At 35.7% G+C, this 22647-nt stretch overlaps 2 protein-coding genes across 2 annotated transcripts in view; both read right to left on the reverse strand.

Moving 5' to 3' along the window:
• LOC111515154 (uncharacterized) overlaps nt 1-12275 on the reverse strand; it is a 134850-nt gene extending 122575 nt beyond the window's left edge. Inside the window, exon 1 of the mRNA XM_074176525.1 lies at nt 12117-12275. The gene's annotated coding sequence lies outside the window, so the exon portion shown is untranslated. The remainder of the gene's footprint in view (nt 1-12116) is intronic.
• A 9822-nt stretch (nt 12276-22097) lies between these two features.
• The window catches only part of Galk (N-acetylgalactosamine kinase), a 60456-nt gene continuing 59906 nt past the window's right edge, over nt 22098-22647 (reverse strand). Inside the window, exon 7 of the mRNA XM_074176526.1 lies at nt 22098-22564. Coding sequence (XP_074032627.1) covers nt 22209-22564 — 356 coding nt within the window. The 3' untranslated portion in view covers nt 22098-22208. The remainder of the gene's footprint in view (nt 22565-22647) is intronic.

The raw sequence follows: 22647 nt of genomic DNA on the forward strand, positions 1-22647 counted from the left end.
AAAGACGCATAACGCAGTCAGCAGTAAGTAAGATTGAAAAGAAATTTCGAACAACTGGTACAGTTGAAAATGCACGAACATCAGGTCGTCCTTCTGTAAATGATGATACAAAACTACATATTCTACTTGCTTTTGAAGAAGATGTGCACACTTCTGTCCGTAAGGTTAGTCATGATTTCGATGTCAGTAAAAAAACTGTATACAAAGTATTAAAATTGGAAAAGTGGCAACCTTTTAAAATCTTCTACAGGAATCAAACGGGGATTATTCAGGTAGAAGAATATAATTTTGTGAAGCCATGATGGATAACTGTCACCGAGACCGTCTCCTCGTAAAAAATATAATTTTTTCTGATGAAGCCACTTCAACATCAAATGGTGTGGTCAACCGTCAGAATTGTAGATACTGGGCCAAAGAAAACCTCAACTGGATGCGTGAGCATCATTCACAATACCCGCAAAAAGTAAATGTATGGGCTGACATTGTAAGAAACAGGATCATCGGACCCTACTTTTTCGACGATACTTCAGACGGGCCAACATACCTTCAGTTTTTAAGGGGATATCTTGTACCTACTTTAATTAATTTATTCACCAGTAGAATTAATCCTGTAAGTTTTGATCATAATTTATGGTTTCAATAGGATGGTGAGCCTCCACATTATGCTGCAGAGGTTCGAAGGTATCTCGACCAAATGTTTACGAACCGATGGATTGGTAGACGTGGACATATTGAATGGCTAGCGAGATCACCAGACTTAAATTCGTTGGATTACTTTGTGGGGCAATCTGAAGAAAGTTGTTTATAAAACGAAATCAGCAAATATTCAAGAATTAAAAGAGAGAATTCGAACAGAAATAAACAATATTTCTCAAGAAACCATAAACAAGGTTCAATAAGAATTTATTCAACGTTTAGGTTACTGTCAAATACAATATGGACTACAGTTCGAACATTTTTAATAAAGTCATGTATTTATTACTGGATTACTTTCCCATTGTTAAATTGATCATCAGAAATAAATATGAAATAATTAATTTCTACTTTTATTAGATATCAATAAAATTTATTTTCTGAGTGCACATCTTTCAAATTCTTTCCGTTAGACCCCAAGTATCATACCTTTTCGGAATCAGCTCGTTACGGATTATCTAAAACTGACACCCAATACAGGGTGTTGCATTTAAAAAAATTACAGATTACGTCATCACATTAATATGGATCACCCTGTGTGATAAAATTTTGTTGTCAAGTATTGAAATTAAAAATCGACGTGTTTCGGGTTTTTGTAAAACGACCTTTGGTTTTGGAAATATAGAATTTATTCCATAATTTGCGGACACAATGTATATCGGAATATTCTCTTTTTTTTTTAGACGACTGCCTTTCATCTTCAATACTCAAACATCAAAATGTTAGAAGCAGCGTCCAACATCTACCTAAGTACTCTCCAGATAACTGATTCATTAATTTTATGGCATGGGAGGCAATTGAGAATTAATATTTTGCATTCCTTTTTTTGTCCCACAGAATTCGACTGTATAGCGAGAATGTCTCTGACTATGCTGCTGCCATGAGATATACTTGAATTGAGACAAATATTGTACTATAGATTTGGTAATTATTTAAGTTTGCTTGAGGAAAATTGTTGTTTTTCTGTGTACGTTGTATTAATAAACGCCCTGGTTCAAAGGAACATCCTTCACTAAGGAGCGCAAATAAAAAACCCTTTCTCTTCTCCTTCAGAATGTTCTCCACATAAAGCTGTTCTATTGAAAGTTCAATATTCTTTTGAGAAATATTTTAACAACTTTGAAAGAATCCCAGCATTTCAATGGACCGTTTCTAATACAAGCATGAAAAGGCTTTTAATTTTCAGTTCAATAGACTTTTAATAATTTGAGGTACGTAGAAATGAATATATTTTCAATGTAGCGCAGAGCAGAGGAAGCGTTTGAAACTTTCCAACTTCTTTGTATCCAATGGAATAGCAGGGATACTCTGTGCACAAAACTTTTGTACGGACTTGCGGAACTGGTAATGTGAATCTGCCGCAGTAAATGTTAGAAATTCTGGCGATGATGAGAGGTTTCCGATTCTTTGTTGGATTATTTCACAGCCATATTCAGTATGTTGAATGAATGCCCACATTGCCAAATTCACTGTTTTTCTAATAAAATTCTCGGATACATAATCAGTATTAGATGAATAATATATTTGAATTGAAGGGTTTATATTTTTAGGAGAGACTAATTTTTGGAAAAGAAAGTTTTTGGCTTTCTACTAGTCCATCTTGATAAAAAAAGAATGAGGGAATCTTCCAAAGAAAGGAAGGAAATAATCAATTTGAAAATCAATAACTCTATACATGAATGTGTAGATCATGCAATTATCCTATTAGATTTAGGAAACTATGATTCAATAATGAAGTAATGCATTACTTATAATTTCCACAAATACTTTTATAACCTCGGATGAAAGTGTTAAGCTACTGGAGGTTCATATAGACGACAGATTGAACTGGTCATGTCATGTTGACAAACTGGCCAAGAAATTATCAAGTGTAATATTTATGATTCGTAGACTGAAAGAATTCGCCGGTATCAGAGCGGTCAATTCCGTACTTCGGACTCTCTCATAGTCACATGGTATATGGCATAGTGTTGAGAGGGGATTCTTGTCATTCCAAAAAAAAAATATATTGCAAAAAAGAGTTATACGAATAATATCTAATGCCAACTTGAAAAATCATTGTCGCCCACTCTTTATTTATCTCAAAATCATGCCGTTTCCTACAGCTTTTGTATATGAAACATTGATTGAAATTCATAAAAATGAATCAAAATACATTTAACAATCGCAACAACATGAATATCCTACAAGATCAGGAAATCTCATAAGAACTGAGAGATTCAGACTGAGCACCTCACAATATAATTCATTGAATTTGAAATTCTATAATAAGTTAGCATGTCACATAAGACAACTTTTCAAGCAAAAACTGAAATAATTTTTTTAATCACTGTTTTTATTCTACAGATGAATACATATTATACAACATAGATAATTCATGTGACTTTGAGTGACTAACAATTGTTTTCATATTCAACATTAGTTGATTGATTGTTTTTATTATTTTATGTACACTGTTCTGTTATACAGGCATTAATTGTGATAGTTTTATTTGTATATATGACGTCATATTTATAAATTTTTATGTTTTGACTTGCTACAAATATTTGTATTGTAAATCTGACTGATATTCAGCCCAATCTACACATTTGAGCAAAGTTTGTTGATTCGTTTCAACTTCAATTACCGTAATGATCGCTACACAAAATAAGTGAGGACGGTAAATAATTGACTTTTCATTCAACAAAAACTGTTACATTTGACAATTTAGAAATGGAATTAGTTGTATCATTTTATGAAATCACTGAAAAATATATAAGATACAAAATATCTGTTATCAGCGTCCTATTTATTCACCCTTCGAAGTTGATACCAAACAGTTGTTTGGACTACAGTAGGAATGATGATTCAAATGACAGTGACAGGGCACTGTCGTACTCAAAGTGTCAAAATGAATCATAAAATAGAAAACATACAAAATCAGTTTGTATCGACACCAATGAAACGGAAGTACCCCAGGGCTCTGTTCTGGGTCCGATTTTGTTTGTGCTTTATATTAATGATTTACCTGTGATTGCACCAAAAGCCTTCTATTGTTTATATGCTGACGACACAACAATTTTGTTTCGTGAGTGTATTCTACAGGATACATGTCAGGTTATCCAGCAATTCTTTATTCCTAAACCCATGTAAAACTCAATATTTCTTTCCAAAATCGTCATCGTAATAGTACCACCGAAATAGATATAAATATAAATAATAAATCAGTAGAACAAACAAAATGTGTGAAACTTTTAGGAATAGATATTGATTCTAATCTCTCTTTCACCACTCATTGCGTAAATCTCATGAAATATCTGAATAGCAAGTGTTATCAAATTAGAGTTTTGAGAAATGTTCTGGATAAACAAGCATCAATATTATTATTTTTTGGTAAAATTCAGTCAAGATTGATATATGGCATTTTGATTTGGTGTAACTATGAAAGCTATTTTCATTACACAAAAAAGAATAATGAGAAACATTGTTAACGTATCTTCAAGAACTTCCTGTCGGAGATTATTCAGAGAGTATAATATTCTTACGGTTTATGGTTTATTTATCGTTGAACTATTGATATTGTATATACACAAATATTTAGAAAAGTTCATGAAAAATTAATCGGTACATCATTACAATACATGAATAAACAATGATCTACATATTCCAAGAAATCGTACAACATAGTGTCAAAAATCTTATTGAATAATGGGCCTTAGGCTGTATAATATATCACCTGATGAATATGAAAGATGTACCAAGTTGGAAGATTTTGAATATAACATCAAGGTGCTTATGTTAGATATGAGTCCATACAATATTGATGAGCTCACAATTTTTTTTAAACAGAGTCGTTTTGATGTGTTCAAATTCTTAAGTGTGCAATATATGTGTGTATATGTATATATGTGTGTATTTATTATGTTTTGAATCTGTTAAAGCGACAAATTTGTTTCTTTTTACTTATATGAGTTGTTTCGTGACTTGGTGACTTCGTGACCATAACTTGGAAAAGTTATTTCAAAGGACCAATAAAATATATCTATTACTATATCTATATCTACATCTACATTTACATCTACATCCACATCTATATATATATATATATATATATATATATATATATATATATATATATATATATAAATCAAGAATGAAATAATTCGTGTTTCTGGCTATTGGCCTCATCAGCGCGGTGCAGCCAAGTGTAAAGATGGGCAACACTTGTTTGCCGAAAGCAGGAAACAACACATACGCACGGAGTCAACAACAGAAGCCAACCGCACATTTGTGGTTCCAGTTAGAATAGCCAGAAACACGTGTCCGCGGTTTGCCCCTATTTTTTGAGTGTTGTGTCCACGAATTATTTCATTCTTGATTTGTATCATACACATTCGATAAAATCTCTATCTGTATTTATATCCTGGACCCGGATGTCACGCAGCTAGCTATAGCTGCCTACGTGGTCATGTTAGATGTAGCCTAGGAATTCTAGGTCTTTTAACTGGAACCACAAATGTGCGGTTGGCTTCTGTTGTTGACTCCGTGGGAATGTGTTGTTTCCTGCTTTCGGCAAACAAGCGTTGCCCATCTTTACACTTGGCTGTACCGCGCTGATGAGGCCAATAGCCAGAAACACGTGTCCGCGGTTTGCCCCTATTTTTTGTATCTATATCTGTATCTATATTTATATCTATATCTACTGCCAATAAGGAGTATTATTTAAAAACTATGCGCCGCTTGCAAAAAACAATACAAAGAAAACGTGCGGTATTGTGGAAAAACAATTCATGGCTTTCGCATCACGATTATTCACCTGCTCACTCGTCATTGCTTGTTCGTAATTTTTTTACCAAACCAAGACCTGTAATCACCCCTCAGCCATTGTATTTACCAGATTTGGCCACTTGCGACTTTTCCTGTTACCAAGATTGGAGAGACCCACAAAAGGACGGCGTACTGCGACGATTGAGGAGCTCAAGGACAAGGACATACAGGAAGTGCGTGTCGGAACTGCTTTGAAGATTGAAGAAAAAACTGTCACAAATATATTACATCTGAGGGGGACAACTTTGGAGGGGACAAAATAGATAGTGATGAATAAATTTATACTTTTCGAGAAAAATTGAATTGCACTATAATTTTTCAACAGACCTCGTGTGTTACTGACTTTATTATTCCCTCACAGCAAGGAACATTAATTCTGCATGATACATTGCATTGTACTCAGATTTTCCGAGGAAAACAGTCCAGATGCTTCCACGTGAAACCGCCAAATTTATGATATGTAAACCGGCTTCAGCTTTTAAGCTCTTCCTTATTTTATGAAATATACAAGGCTAATTGGGTGTTTGCGTTAAGTGCGGCAATACCTACTAAATAAGGATCTGCATAGACTTTGTTCTGCACCATATCAAAATGCCTCCTGGGAAAATTGAAACACAGGTTTACAGAAAATTCAGACGTGACGTAGCTTAAATTCATGATGTAAATTATAAGGTTATTTTGTGGAGAAAATGAGATTTTTTATAGACTTTTCTGCAAATTTTTACTTTCCAACTTGAAATAATAACGAAACTTTTATCAATTTACCAGGACCAATGAACGGCTGTTGGTTCAGAAGTGAAATGCAATTTCATTTTCTTCATTCGCCAGAGTCCACAAACGATTGAAATACGATAGGAAATAGGAAGGAAAAGGGGGAGACATGAAGAAAATTGAAGGCAGATACAGATAGAGTAGGTAAGATTGGGTCTAAAGTGAGTGGCTCTATTCGACCCTCCACTGCAACCCGCAAGGATTTATTGTGGCTCACGCCTATTCACACTCGATAAAATGAACCAAGCTTCTTGATGAAGCTGATTAGCTTCAGGTCACTTGGTAAGAGTACGGCTCTGCCGAACTCTAAAAACCTGATTCGGTTCCCAGCGGGGCAGGCATAAAGTATGTGCTCTGCTGTTTCATTATTATCGAAACAGAGGCGACACACATTGTCTTCCGACAGCCGGGGTATCTGATGATTCAAATGACAGTGACATCGTAGTTCATCCCTACAAATAATGCTAGAATAAAGCTTACGGATTATATATAGCAAGGTATTTTAAAAATAATTATTTCATGAGAAAGACGCCTTATGGAGAGTGCGACGATTATTTATGTTCAAATAGTACATCTCTTCGATCTTCAATGTTTGTCGTTTTCTACGTCCGCCGCAACATGTTTTCACTGTATATATACACTTGCAATTCATATTATCCAAGTAACGACTATATACTAGATCACAGAGTGTAATGTGAGGGGATAAAGAAGCCACATAACGTTCTTACATTCAGATTTGAAGTTAATTTCTCATTGGATAATTTTATATGTAAATATATGTATAACATCAAGTAATTGGTCTCTTGAAACGAAAGATCGTACTGTCGTATTGAGTAATGCATTAAGATCATTATCAATCCTGAAGCTGAAGGGAATATAAAACTGTCTATTGTCTGCATATAAATGATGTTTGCACCATTGCAAAAATCAGTGAAGTCGAAAGTATAAAGTGTACATAATGAAGGTCCTAAGATACTTCCCTGAGATACTCCAGATCATCATTATTACTGAAGCTGCATGAAATATACAACTGTGTATTGTCTGCATGAAAATAATGTTCGCAAAATGGCAATACATCAGTGAAGCTCAAAGTATAAGGTGTACGTAATGAAGGACCTAAGGAACTTTCCTAGGGTACTCCGGATCATAAATAATACTAAAGCAGGATGGAATATACAACTGTGTATTGTCTGCATCAAAGTGATGTTTGCAAAATTGCAAAAAATCAGTGAAATCAAAAGGATGAAGGGTACATAATGAAGGACCTAGGATACTTTCCTGAGGTACTCCAGATTTCACTTGCCATGGTGGGGATGCCAATTTCAACAAATTGTGGCTTCTTATTGAGATATGAAAAAAGCATGATTGTGAATGCTTCACCAAACCTTAGAAAATGTACCAGCATTCAAATCCGTACGATGCATCACGTCAAATGCTTTGGAATTATCTAACAAAGTCAAATCAACAAAAAAGCCGATGATGAACTATGTTCAATTATTCTGTGTGGATTTTTGGAATCACGAATAAATTGCAATTTGAAATAAAAAAATAAATTTGCATCTAGAAAAATAATAATGAAAAGTTGTTCTTTCAGGGACACTTGTAGGTTATTTATATTGATCAATGCATATAATATATGCAATTCCACATTATTAATCATGAGTCATCAGTCATTCTCATTGGATGATATACACCTATGCTCAATACCAATGTTTGGACAGAAATTGTTGATAACCAAATCATTGGGAGTTATAGTGATCTCAATCTGGTTTTTCTGAGAAAACTACATTTATTAAGTGAATTGACAGAAACAGTACAATAGAGTGGCCAGCTTGTTCTTCCGATTAGACTCCACTTGATAATGGTCAAGGTTTAATTACCAGGAGATTGAATGAATCGTTAATTGTTGCAATGTTTTTATACTTTTTTCAATATGTATCTAATTTGCCTGATGGTTGTCAAAATAGTAACATTATCAACACGAAGAAATTACTTTTCGAGCCCTGATGAAGACTTTAATTGAATTCGAAACTTTGGCAAGAAAACAAATGCTTTTTGAGATAGATAATATGATCACTTTGATTTTTCATTTATCTTACATTTCGAAATTCTCCAATACAGGCCAACAATGAGGAAAACTCCAAAAAAGGGTATAAAAAGAGACCATGAAGTGTGATAGTGACCTATTATAACTGATATAAATTCAACAAAACATTCAAAATCACATAATTTTCACGGCATATCAGATTTCACTAGCTAGCATATCTTTTTGAACATTGTGTTCAATTTTCTGGGTGACTGAACTGAGCATCTTGATATGGAAAATAACTTTGAAACCAACTAGATCACAAATACCATTCCATTCAAAAATGTTGTAGGGTAACCGTTACTTCGCAGTAACTGAAATGTGTAGTTGAATTTTTGTATTAATTATCAATTTCCAAATTTTCTCTGGAAAATTCTACTCGGATAACAACAACTTCTGAATCTCTGATTGATGTCATTTGCATTAGTAAGGAAGTAATGGTAGGAAATTCTAATACACTTGATATGAATGGTATAACTGAGCAACTGATGGTATTTTGCGTTATTGATTTCGAAAGCGGAGATACTTATGATAACTTGATTTTTTATAGAAATTTCAAGAATTTCAATCATGAAATTTTTTCTCAAGCTGCTGCTAACTCACCATGGGGTGATATTGTGACTATGCAAGATAATAATTACAAAGTAAATGCATTATTATGCTTTTTGACAAATATGATCCAACTTGCACTGTAAACAGAAACATAAAGCATCCCCATATATAACTTATATCAAATTGATGATGGAAACCCGTGATAGAGATCATGCCAAATATCTTAAAGAAAAGACAGCAGCCGCTAGACAGTACTATGTAACTTTACGCAACTACGTCAATGACGTAGTAAAACGTGAAAAAACAGCATACAGGCTGATTCACGGTGGATGGCACATTAGACGTTTCTGGTGAACCAGACAACGGATCACTTTGAAAATTTAATGGAGGGCATATTCGGACATTCTCTAGCCAACTAAAAAATTTTCGACAATGCGGTGTTGCCGCTTCTATTAGAAAGCAGTAGAAACTTTGATTTTTCAAATGGAACACTCTGTATATAATATTATTTTTGGAATCTCCAACAATTGCCCGACAACTTTTCTTGATATTTCCCTATACCTATCTGTTACCGTTTTCGAAATAAAAATTAATTTCAATTTTTTTCTTCGAATATCATGACTTCGAAAAATGCCGATATCTTTTAGTTAAGAAGTACTATGATATCGAAATTTCGTTTGGAGTTAGGCGATACTTGGACACTTCCCACACGTCAGCCTAATCTCCGTTACTTCAATACAGGGTGGTAAAAAAATACAGTTTTTTCGTTTGCTTGAAAAAGTTGATGAAATTTGATTATTTTAAATGGAACACCCTGTATATTATTGAAAATTCGGAAAGCTGCTGACATTTGCTTTCTTTCTATGCATATCATACCTATACCTAACTAGTCAAGTTTCGGACTTATGAACATTTATTTGTGAAAATGTCTCTTCAGAATGGTATTTCCATTCGGTATTTGGTAAGCAGGCCATGATTACTATTTGACAGTAGCGTTGTGACATTCTCCTAATAATATCGACATTTTCGTCACTTCAGAAGTTGCAAATACCTTCAAAACGATGGAACAAAACTATTCAAACGAAGTTCTTATAAATTTGTTTATTATTTTTGGACAGTGTGACAAAATTATCAGCAGAACATGTAGAAAGTTCAATGAAATGTATCCGAATCTACCGCCAATGAACCTCAAGAAATTTATACGAATTCAGAACAATTTCAATATGTTTGGATAAACTTTAAAAAAGCACCAAGAAACTTGAAATTGGAAATATTGATATGAATAATTATAAAAAAGTGAAACAATCATGTGGAATATTTCAAAATATGTTCGAATCGCTGGCCGTTCATTTCCAAGCACTTTAAAATGTGGGTGATGACTGCTTTCGTGGTGGCAGATCTGATTTCATTGGGATCCAAATCTTCAAATGTTTGGGCAATCCTTTCTAACAATTCATCTCTCGAACGCACGGGTATTTTGTAAACTTTTTCTTCAAACATTCCCCACAAATAAAAATCTAATGGATTAAGATCGGGTGATCTCGCTGGCCAATTCCATGGTCCCAAGCGCCTCATCCACCGATCGTCAAATAGTCTATCCAGTTCTGCGCTCACTTCTCTTGTGCAATGTGCAGGAGCTCCGTCTAGTTGGTACCAACAGTTTCGATAATCTTCGAGTGGCAGATTATCCACGAAACTGTCTACAGTATTCTCCAAAATATTCAGGTAGCTTCTGGATGTTAATGACTCCTCGTATATCACGTACCTCAATTTGTTGTCCATCAACATGCTGAAGACATTAAAACTAAATTTTTCTTGAAATCCGGCTTCTTTTGTGACGTGAGGATTTTCACCGGACCAATAATGACGATTTTTTCTATTGAAAATCCCTTTTCTCGAAAATTTCCATTCATCAGTCCAAATAATTTTATTTAAAAAAAGTGGATCTTCTTGAATGCGTGTCAACAACATTTCACAAAACTCTACTCTCTGTTGAGGATCTTGAGGCTTCATTGCTTGAATTTTGGTGAATTTATAATCATGCATTTTATGTCTTCGCAAGATTCTTTGAACCGATGAATATTTTATACCCAAATCTTCTTCAGCACTTCTTATCGATGACTCGGGAAATGCATGAAAATATGCTAAGACATTAATCTGGTTGTCTTCGAAAGTTACGGGCCGAGGCAAGTTTCTTGGTGCTTTTGAAGTTAATCCAAATGCATTGAAATTGTTCTGAATTCGTATAAATTTCTTGAGGTTCATTGGCGGTAGATTCGGATACATTTCATTGAACTTTCTACATGTTCTGCTGATAATTCTGTCACACTGTCCAAAAATAATAAACAAATTCATAAGAACTTCATTTGAATAGTTTTGTTCCATCGTTTTGAAGGTATTTGCAACTTCTGAAGTGACGAAAATGTCGATATTATTAGGAGAATGTCACAACGCTACTGTCAAATAGTAATCATGGCCTGCTTACCAAATACCGAATGGAAATACCATTCTGAAGGGACATTTTCACAAATAAATGTTCATAAGTCCGAAACTTGACTAGTTAGGTAAAGGTATGATATACATAGAAAGAAAGCAAATTTCAGTAGCTTTCTGAATTTTCAATATATACATATATGTGATGATGATATTTTGACTGCTATCAAAGACATAAAATCTAATGCTTCAGGTATTGACAATATAAATATCAAGATGATTTCTTTAGAATAACTTTTTTCGAGATCAATTGCCCTAACACCAAACTGATATTTTTGGACTCGACGCGCGTTTCGCCAACAAAGTTAGCATCCTTAGGAGAAGAAAATGGATGAATTTTCTTCTCTTGAGGATGCTAACTTTGTTGGCGAAACGCGCGTCGAAACAGTAATATTCATTGTTATAATAGTAAATGAGTATGTTAATAGTTATTTTCTTATACTCACTGTATGATTTTCGGGAGGGGAGGAAGATAGCCTTTGGCTAACCCTTTTCCCTTTCCCCTTTTATTTTTATGTATGAATGTATTTTTATGCATAATAAACGATATTATTATTAATATTATTGAAATGAGTTCATCAAATCTCTTTGATCCTCAGTTCAAACAAATTCAGATATTTCTATCTTGAAAATAATCAATCAACATAACTAATGAATACAATAGTTTTTTTTCTGAGATTCAATCTAACCAGCAATAGACAACAAAAAATCTTACATGGCAAAATCTCTTCACACCATCGCGAACGAACTTTTTTCAGTCAACACCGAGAAAAAAAAACGCGACCTACAGATCCCGAGCGTGTGTTTTCGCACGTGATTCAACTTACTCGATGCCAGAAACTTCAGCAGAAAAGCTTTGCGTGAGCGACTGTCTGTTGAAACTTCCAAAGGCATCGGATCTTTGGGGATAGGCATATGTGGCGCATGCTCCGGCTTCAGGTGGTTGGAAAACGCTTCATCCCTCATCGTTCTCAGGAGAAAATTACTGGTTTCGAATTTGAGGCAGCCGCACTAATTGTTGTGCGGCTATCGGAGGAAATAATTGAAATATTTGACTCAGTGTCAATGGGTGTATTTGTGAAAGTAAGAGAGGTTGGGTTTTTTTAAGAGATACTGAGCTATTGGAGGTATGAAACCAGTTGAATTTAAAGGAAATTACAAACTCAGGGGAATTTACTATCTGTGGAAATGCATAAAATGTATCACGTTCGCTTCTACAGAGAAAAACGTGGATTTTATTTCTTGTTTCTGCTTCTGTTATGTTTAGAAACATATGCTATGCTAAACGCTATGGAGTTTTCATTTCAGTTACGGGGAGAATGTACCCCATCCTACATCATCTGGTTGTCGAAGACACATTTCTTCAATGCCCCTCCTCTTTTATTTTTTGAATGAGTCAACTCAAAAAACTGAAATTTGGGATAATAAAATTAATGCATGAAAGAATACTTTATTTTGGAGTGAAATTGATAGATGGAACTTTCAAGATAGTGACTGGGCGCCATCTGGAAAAAAAATTAAATGGAAAGGGGGACATTGACATTGACATTAAATTATATAAAAACAACAATACTTCATTGATTTCAATGGCGCATTTGCTTTTTCAGCTGCAGGAAAACCCGGAAAAACCTGCAGTACCACATCATCTGAAGATCTTGATCTAACAATGTCCTCTCTTTTATAAAACAAATTCTAGGGTATCTCCAGAGGCTCCAATAAATTCAATGCATCGCCAAAACACTTCGTGACACGACTATCGTCAAACTTGAACCAGTCCGTTTCGTCTTTGATCAAGGCGCAATAATGACCAAATTCAACGCCAGAACCACAGTGAACAATGACTGCATGAATATTATAATAGTGGTCTGCTAGATTGATATCATTTGAGGAGTCTTGTCGAATTCGTTGCAACTAGCAATTTCTCATCCTGATTTAGTTCTCCTACATAATATCAAAGTAAGATGATATTTGTCGTAGAATTTTCCACTCCAGGAGGAGCGAATATCTCTCAAAAAGCGGACGAAAATCGAATGATATCACAGTCTGTGTTCTGATGGTTCTGATATTTCCTACTCTTAAACCTCAAACCACCATCTTATCCCAAAATTGTACTAATGTTGGCCAAAGAAGTACAGAAGGTTGCTATTTTATAGTGAACTGCTACTCTCCTCATTAAATATATGGTTTGGATTCCCGGCCATACTGGCCTAGACGGTGAGAAGGTAGCTACAAGCAATCTCTTCAGACCAGAAACTATCATTGACTTCGCTTTAGGGAGTGGTAAACAAAAACTGATCACCTGGACTGTGGAAAGAGTTCCAGACTTCTGGCAAAATCTATTGGAATTGACCATTCCAAGGCATTCCAAGTTACCATACAGATGTTAGACTACCTGATTAATACATTTTTTTCCTTTCTACTAACGAAACGATAATGAATATTTTTATTTGAGTATCGTTTCATTTCAAAAGAGCTAGTTATCTGTCTCTTTAGACTGCAGCTGGAAGGCAAAAAGTCAGGAATGATAAGAATGAGATCTGGCTTTGTGTATGCCGGCTAATAGAGAAAACACTTATTCACCTTTATGTTCAAGTCATTCAGTTTGATTTTGTTGTATACACTAGGAAGGGTATACTTTCTTCTCTAGTTTCAGTAACTCTAGATCTTGGTGATTACCAACTGAAGACAAAGGTCACAATTTTACCATCAACGCAAGAGTATAGATCAATAACAATATCAGCGATGGACATTCCCATTCACTTCTACAGTTGACTTTGGAGAAAAAGCTCTAACCTCTCCACAAACCCCCAAAGCTAGACATTAGTTTTGGAAAACTTTCATTACACGAATGATGGAACAGTTCAATTTCGAAAAATCTGATGTTTCCTGAAACTATTTTTCCTTGAATATTATACAGTGGAGTATTTCATCAAAGGTCATTAAACTAAACCAAAATATCTACAAAACATTCATAATTCTGAATTATATTGAATATTACGTTTATTCCATTTTCAGACCCCTGTAGCAATTCAGTCAGACTCTCATATACCAACTGATTTTGGGAAGCTCATCATCAGGATAATTTCGGGATTTCCTCCACTACAAAACATTCAATAAGGATTGGAATGCACCTATTAGCTTGATGACCATTAAGCTTCTTATTCTAAATAAATAAACTAGAACTGATTAACAAAACATGTATTATCGTTCAAAATGAGTTGGGTTCTATGAACTCCTGATGAGTTTCAGTTGTCTATGATTAGGGCGAATGATAGCCATTGGTCGGATTGGTAATAATCTGCTTATGGAATAATAATCAGTCATCTAGATTCGGAAAGAAAAACTTTGAAACGCGGTTCGGCTGGACCAAGTTTTGCGCCATATTGGAGAACGCAGGATTCTCGAATTAATTTAGCTTTGTGAGTAATGAGTACGAAATATTAGGTTGCAAGTTTAAATATGTATCCTTCTACATTCAAATTCATTCACGATATCAAGAAATTATTTAAAAAAATAGTGACGGGTGAAATGTTGATTGATATATTAGTTGATTTGGTAGTTTTTGTGAAAAATTGCGTTGAAATATAATATTGAAGTCTATTCAAATGCATTTGATAATATTTTCACCAAAACAATAATTGATGATGTAAATGATGATGTTAACCCTCATAAAGAAAAGCAACTGACATGAGTAATATCATTTTTGTAAAACGACGAAATATTCCAAGTATTTCACCTTCTCTTAATTTATTAAATTTCCAATCAGATTTAATGTGGGATCCAGACGTCTGGTAATGCAATTGAAATCTTTGGATTCTTTTCTCATAACCATCACATCCATTTCAAGTGGAAATCCAGACGGTATAAACTCAATTTGAATAATTGAAGTGATAGCCACGTCCCAAGTCTTCGTTATGTATACTCCAATAATTCTATTACTATTCACGTGATGTTCAGGTATGCGGAGACTCTATTACAGAATCTGCTTGTCAGATCTGTCATCCACAAGTGAATAGCAATCTTTCACCTCCACAGCAGGAAGGTTGGTTTATTTATTACACACTATATTAGTTACAAATCACTCTCGTTTGTATCGAAAACATCGATTATGTCATTTACATATGGATATAAATTCTTTGGGATCTTTTCTTCAGTCCAAATCCACAACAGATTTCACCCTTCAGGAATCCACACCAAGAAATCAAGTGGCAACAGATCTGATGGCTACAGAGACCGTTTGGAGCTGCCTTTTCTCTAGTTGAACTGAATCAAGAATATCATCAAGGTCATTCGATGTTTCAACAGGACGGTGCATTATGCTTCAAATCTTCGTCTGCATTTCTGGATTGGAGGAACAGGTGACATAAGTGGCTTCCAAAGTTACCAGGTTCTTCATTTCTTCAAAACTCAGGTGGTTAAGTTAGTTCCAAAGTGAGTAGGTCTATTAGACGCTCCACCACAACCGTCTGCATTGAATTGATTTATGTAATTGGCAATGTGTACAAGGCTATATGCAGTCCATCTAGCCTCTCTCTCCAGAAAAATGTCGAAAGAAGGTAGATCTAGAAGGATCTTCATGGCCGCTGACGGTGTAGTACTGATGACACCACTGAATGCCAGACAAGCCTGTCTCTGTAGGCCAGAGCGCTTCACCTGGGCCGTTTTCTGTGAACATTTCGGCCATTAGGCAATTGCACCATAAGTGATCATTGGCCTGACAATCATCACATAAACCCAATGAATTTATTTTCGACCTAAACCCCAAGTTTCACCACATATCCTTCGACATGTCCATAGGGACAGTCTGGCTTTGTATAAAACTTTTTTCAAGTGAGCGTTCCAAGTGAGTCTTTATTCAAGGACAAGCCAAGATATTCCACCTCCGTTCCAAATGGAATGACCTCACCATTGAGGTAAAGTGGCGTTAGATCTTCCAATGTTCTTCTCCTGGTGAAGGGAATTGATTGCTGGGATTGACAGACATCTGCTTCCTCAAGCAACAACTGTGAACAACTTTTGGAGGATATTACAAGCTACCCTTTCCGATGTGGACCTTGCGAAGATGACAAGGTAATCTGTATAAGCTTGCAGATCTACTTTTTTCTGTCGAGGGCATCAAGCAGACTATTCATCAGGAGCGACCACAGAAGAAGAGATAGAGTAGCCCCACCTTGAGAGTAGCCCCTGGTGACCCAGAACCTAATGTCCTCGGCTTGAAGAGTCGTAGTTGCAGTTCTGTTTACCAGCATGGCATAGATCCAGTATATACCTTTTCTAGGTGATCCAATAGCTTCAAAACTCACTCGAGAAGTGAACAATCAGAGTTGTTTGAAGAATCACTCAGTGCTTGGACACTGTCTAAGTGTGAAGTGAAGCTTCACAACACAACAAAGTTTTTGTTTCGGGGTTGAAATTAGATGATTTTAATATATTTCCACGTGTTAAAACCGAAAGTGACCATAACAATTATATATTAGCTCTTGTTTTCAAGATATAGTATCATTATATTATATATATGTATATTGAGTTTTCAACAAATGAAATATTTCATCACCAACAGTTGGTACACATGTTTGTTTACATAACACCCCTCTCATCAGCTGTTCTTAAGTAGTAAACATAACCTATGTGAGTTTGTCAATTGTACGCACGTGGTTGCTATTGAAATTATCGTGTGAAGTTGATTTTTAAATTAATTTAAGTGCTGATCTGAAATGCCTCGAAAGTGTGTGAATTCTGTCGATAGCTTTTGCTATATATGTGGTGAAATAACATTTAAGGCTCAGAAACGTAAAATGACACCTATCGTTAAGACAGCCTATGAACATTATTTTGGTGTGAAAGTTGGGGACCAAGATAAATCATGGGCTCCTCATATTTGTTGTAATTCTTGTTCCATCATATTGCGAGAGTGGCTGAAAAATAAAAACCGGGCAATGGCTTTTGCAGTACCTATGGTTTGGCGTGAGCCTACCAATCATACAGACGACTGTTACTTCTGCTTAACTCCTCCCATTAAGCAAGGTTTATCTATGAAGAAAAGAGGAACGGTTAAATACCCTAATCTCCCATCTGCTCTTCGGCCTGTACCACACTCAGACAATTTTCCAGTCCCTTCTCCACCCCAAAACTATGAAATTTTAGAGGAAGGTGATGAAGACTGTTTAGAAGGAGCAACCCATCTACATCCTATGACCCTGATTTTGAGGTAAGCGATAGGTCTAGTGATCCGCACAGAATTAGTCAAGCAGAGTTGAGTGACCTTATAAGAGATCTTCACTTGTCTAAGGAAAAGGCTGAGCTGTTAGGGTCAAGACTACAACAGTGGAATCTTCTAAAACATGATGTGAAAATATCTCAGTACAGACAGCGTCAAAAAGATTTGCTTCCTTTTTTTGAGAAAAAAGAAAACCTCGTGGTTTGTTCTGATGTTAATGGTTTGATGGACTGCTTGAATTTGGATCACACTCCATCTGAATGGAGACTGTTTATAGACTCTTCAAAACTAAGCTTAAAAGCTGTACTTCTGCATAATGGAAATCAGCTACCCTCTATTCCTATAGGTCATGCTGTTCACATGAAGGAAACGTATATAAATATGAAAACACTTCTCCAATCAATCAAATATGAACAACACAAGTGGCACATCTGTGGTGATCTGAAAGTCATTGCTATACTCCTAGGAATGCAATTAGGGTTCACCAAGTACTGTTGTTTTTTGTGTCTGTGGGACAGTCGGGATAGAAAATCTCACTATAAAAAAATGAACTGGCCTACACGAGACCTAAACCCTAATGAGAAAAATGTAGTTTACGAGCCTCTTGTAGATCCTGAGGATGTCCTCCTTCCCCCATTACATATTAAGTTGGGACTGATGAAAAACTTTGTGAAGGCCATGGACCAGGAAGGACAAGCGTTTAAGTACTTGAGAGCAAAGTTTCCCAGGTTGAGTGATGCTGAAGTCAAGGAAGGCATCTTTATTGGGCCTCAAATCCGTGAAATCGTAAATGATCCTGCTTTTGACATGATTTTAACAGGAAATGAAAAAAGAGCCTGGGAAGCCTTTAAGGGGGTTGTACATGGGTTTTTAGGTAACAAAAGAGATGATAACTTCACAGCATTGGTTAAAGAGCTTCTTCAAGCTTACCAACAACTTGGATGCAACATGTCCTTAAAAATTCATTTTCTTCACTCTCATCTTAATTTCTTCCCACAAAACTGTGGAGCTGTGAGTGACGAACATGGAGAAAGATTCCATCAAGACATTGCCTTAATGGAACAGAGATATCAGGGCCGTTGGAATGAAGCAATGCTTGCAGACTACTGCTGGTCTGTGTGTAGGGATGCTCCAGAAGTGTTTTATAAAAGACAAGCTAAACGACAGCGATCTTACAATGAATCGGATGGACTTAATTGAAATTTGGTGGTACAAACTTCTTTTATTTGTCAAAACACTGAGAATAATGTTTTTTTTATTAATTTTGTTCTTAAAATATTCTAAAAGAAACATAACAATATTGTTTTATGTACTTTCACTTTTCACGTATAGTATAACTACTCTTTAAGATTAAGTACTGTGTATCTCAAAAACCAGAGCTAATAAAAATTTTCCATTGTTATTTTCGTTTTTATCACCCCAAAATTAGTAGAAATTGACTAATTTAGTGTAGGAAACATTCAAAAAATATTTTTTTGTTGTGTTGTGTATCCAATTGACCACCTGAACAAATTCAAATTTCCAAATGTAAATTTTACTTACCTGTCGGGTGGAATTCGAACATTCATCTCATTGAGAAAATTTGAAGAGTTTTGAATTGATACATTACCCAACGCCTATGCTATTTGAGTGACCTATTTTGAGGTGACTGTCCTACTCGCTTGGGGATGGAAGTGACGCAGTCAAAACTACCGTAGAAAAGGACCCTTCCTCTGTTTCGGTTCAGTTCGGCCACCATGTAGTCAAATTACAAGTGGCAGTCTTTTATTTTCAGATTGAACATTCTGCCCGACCTTTATATACCGCATGACCCCACTAAAGACATAACTTTGTTGTATGTCCCCCACATTGTGTTTTATATCCCAATTCAAGGGTAGTTTCACGTGAGAAACAACACCAAGAACACATCCAGACATGCTTTAGAAATAAACTGCTAGTTTACAGACATGTGATCTATCTTTTGGAAGTTTCAATTAACTGAAAGCAGAGCCAATTCGAAGAAGCACTTAAATGTGTATCGTGTGTATCGATTTCATTTTGTATTTGTACTTGTTCTTCACGATTGTTTCCATTCCGTGTCTAGATCAGATTATCACAAACGATGTTCTGTATTATATCCTGCAAGCGGTCATTTGCAGAGAATAGTTGTACGGAGAGAAGCGATCATTTCAGCCACGAATAAAGGAACCCATTATTGCTCCCAGTGAAAACACCTGAAAAATTATTGCAATGAATGCTTTTGAAGAGTTTGCGAGTTTTTTCTATGGAGATACGTTTGACGGATTGAGTATGAAATCTCTCCCGCTTCTACAGAAAATATGAAAGAAAGAAAGTGTAGAGCTTTGAGGAGATTTTTCACACTGATAATTGTAGGGAAATGTTCTAGAATCAGACTGAGATTACGTGTTGCTGAAAACTGTAAACAGCCTGCACATCTCTTGAATTCATTTGTGTGAATATATTTTTCATTATTGATTTTCACCTCGGAAATCTAGACAACCTTTTAGCTGGAAATGAAAAAATAAAAAAAAAAGTATTACCAAAAAATGAAAAATTAAAATTAAAAAGATTTCAAACCAAGTTAAGTCACGACGTTTCGATTGTTAGTATCCACAATCGTCATCGAGTGATAACTGGACTTACTCCTCCGAAATCTGACTTAATTGGTTTCAACAGGAGATGACCGTTTTGCGGGAGTTGGTCGTTTTTCGCTTGATTAGAGGTTTCCATATGTTACGTGTCTCTACGCTAGCTTGACTAAATGCGTTGTTGGACAACATATACGCAGCTTCTTTGGATTTTCTCCTAAACCAGTGTTCCTCTTTGTGGATGATTTCAGCTTGAGCCCACTTGATGTTATGTTGATAAGTCCAAACATGCTCTGCTATTCCGGATTTGCTGGTTTCTACTCGCTGTGTGTGTTTCTTGTGCTCAGCAATGCGAACTTTAAATGGCCTTTTAGTGAGAACTTTCAATGGTCTTTTAGTTTCACCGAAGTATGATTCTCCGCACTCGCAGGGTGTCCGGTAAATGCAATTCTTGGATTCGCAGTCCGCGTTTGGTGGCCTGGTTTTCATGAGGCTGCTACGTATAGTGTTCCCAGATCTGAAGCACTTGATGTTATACTTGGACCCAATCCTTCTTATCCTTTCCGATAATCCTCTGATGTAGGGAAGTACAAGTACTGGTTGTGGCGGCTTCTCTTTCTTGTGGAGCTCTTGCTGTTTTTTAGCTAAAGCCTGTTCTACCATCACGCTGGAGTAACCATTTCGTTGGAGGTCATTTTTGATGATGCCCAGTTCCTTTTCGAGACCTTCCTTTGTATTACAAAGCTCGAAAACACGGTCTAGTAGGGTCTTGATGGTTCCTCTGTTAGTCGATTGATGGTGGTTGGATTTCTGGTTCAAATACTGTCCTGTGTGACTGGGTTTTCGATATACAGATGTTTCCAATTCAGTGTCGGTCCTCTTCACCAAAACGTCTAAGAAATGCAATTCGTTGTGGACTTCCTTCTCCATTGTGAAAGTGATGGAAGGACTTACGTTGTTGATGTGCTTCAGGAAAGTGTCTAGTTCTGCATTCCCATGCTTCCATATTATGAAGGTGTCGTCTACGTAGCTCAACCACACTCGAGGCTTCTTGTGGGCTTCTTCAACGGCCAGAGTTTCAAACCACTCCATATATTAATATATATATATATATATATATATATATATATATATATATATATATATATATATATATATATATATATATATATATATATATATATACCATTGACAGTCCCTCATCTTGCGTAAAAAATTTGTCCTTCAGTTGGAAGTAGAGGTTTCGTACACAGCATCCTAGTTTTATTTATAATATTTTCAATTTTTTTATTTTCAGCTTTTATTAATATTTCAATATTCAATTTTTTTGGTTGTTGCTTGTATGTTATTTCTTTGTAATTGCAGTTTTTTGTTGAATAAAGTTGTTATTTTCGGTTAATCTTTTTAATTTATTTTCAGATGATAATAATACAGAAACCTTTTAGGAACTTTTAGGAACCTCAACTTTTTTCAAAATTCTTTTAGATTGTTTTCTCGCTTTTGAGATCACTGGACAGCTCATTTTATTAGGTTGTTCGAGAGTTTTGTCATGTGTTTTGTGTGAATTTTGTACCTCATACATTGGTGCTATTAATTTTTTTTCAAAATTTAAAGTTTCTGCCTCTTTTGAGCTTTTCAGGTCAATTTTCTATAACGAAATAAAGCTTGGATTAGTTGAAACTGCACATGTGACGGGTTCTGTTTATCGTATTCACTATCAGTAGTGCTGAATGTATCTTTGTAACTTGACGATACATTTTTCATTAGACTTTTCAAGAGAATTGTTTTGTGCTCCTCGGTAGAAACATCTTTTTAGCCATAAAAACAAACAACTTTCTACATTATTTCGTTTATTTCACAGCAAGTGATGCGGGAAAAAGAAAAAAAATCATCTGCTTTTCCAATTTATTACAAACTTCTCCAAAACTGTTACGTCTACGCGACATTTTCTCACGAGAAAAGCGAACAGTCGCCAAGCAAACACCATTAACAGAAAAATAAATCAAACATAGATACAAGCACCCCCTCTGGGTGAAGTAGCAAACACAACGGATTCGAAGCCGTCGGAAACTCCGAGTGGTTTGTAAAACTGCTCTTTGAGAAAGTCAACATACTCCCCCACTTTCTCTGGCGACAAAAGGGACACCGTGCAGCCGCCCCACCCCGCCCCCGTTAATCTCGTGCCCAGCGTGTAACCTCCAGATATTTCGACTAACCTGTCTAGCTGGGGGTGGCTACATTCGTAGAGGTCTCGTAGGCTCTCATGGCTCTCGTTCATAAGTTGGCCTAGAATGTCCAAAGTTTTGGTCCCGGGAGGCCCGGAACATGCTTCGACGAACTTTTCCACTCTGAGTGCCTCTGAAAGAGAAAACGATCGTTTGATGATGGGGAAGTGACAATGAATGCGAATGGGAGAGATGGAGATTTATTGGGAAATTAGA

The sequence above is a fragment of the Leptinotarsa decemlineata genome, unplaced genomic scaffold (assembly GCF_025532065.1).
Source record: "Leptinotarsa decemlineata unplaced genomic scaffold, Ldec_3_MD MMD2_tig00001719_RagTag_RagTag, whole genome shotgun sequence".
Classification (NCBI taxonomy): domain Eukaryota; kingdom Metazoa; phylum Arthropoda; class Insecta; order Coleoptera; family Chrysomelidae; genus Leptinotarsa; species Leptinotarsa decemlineata.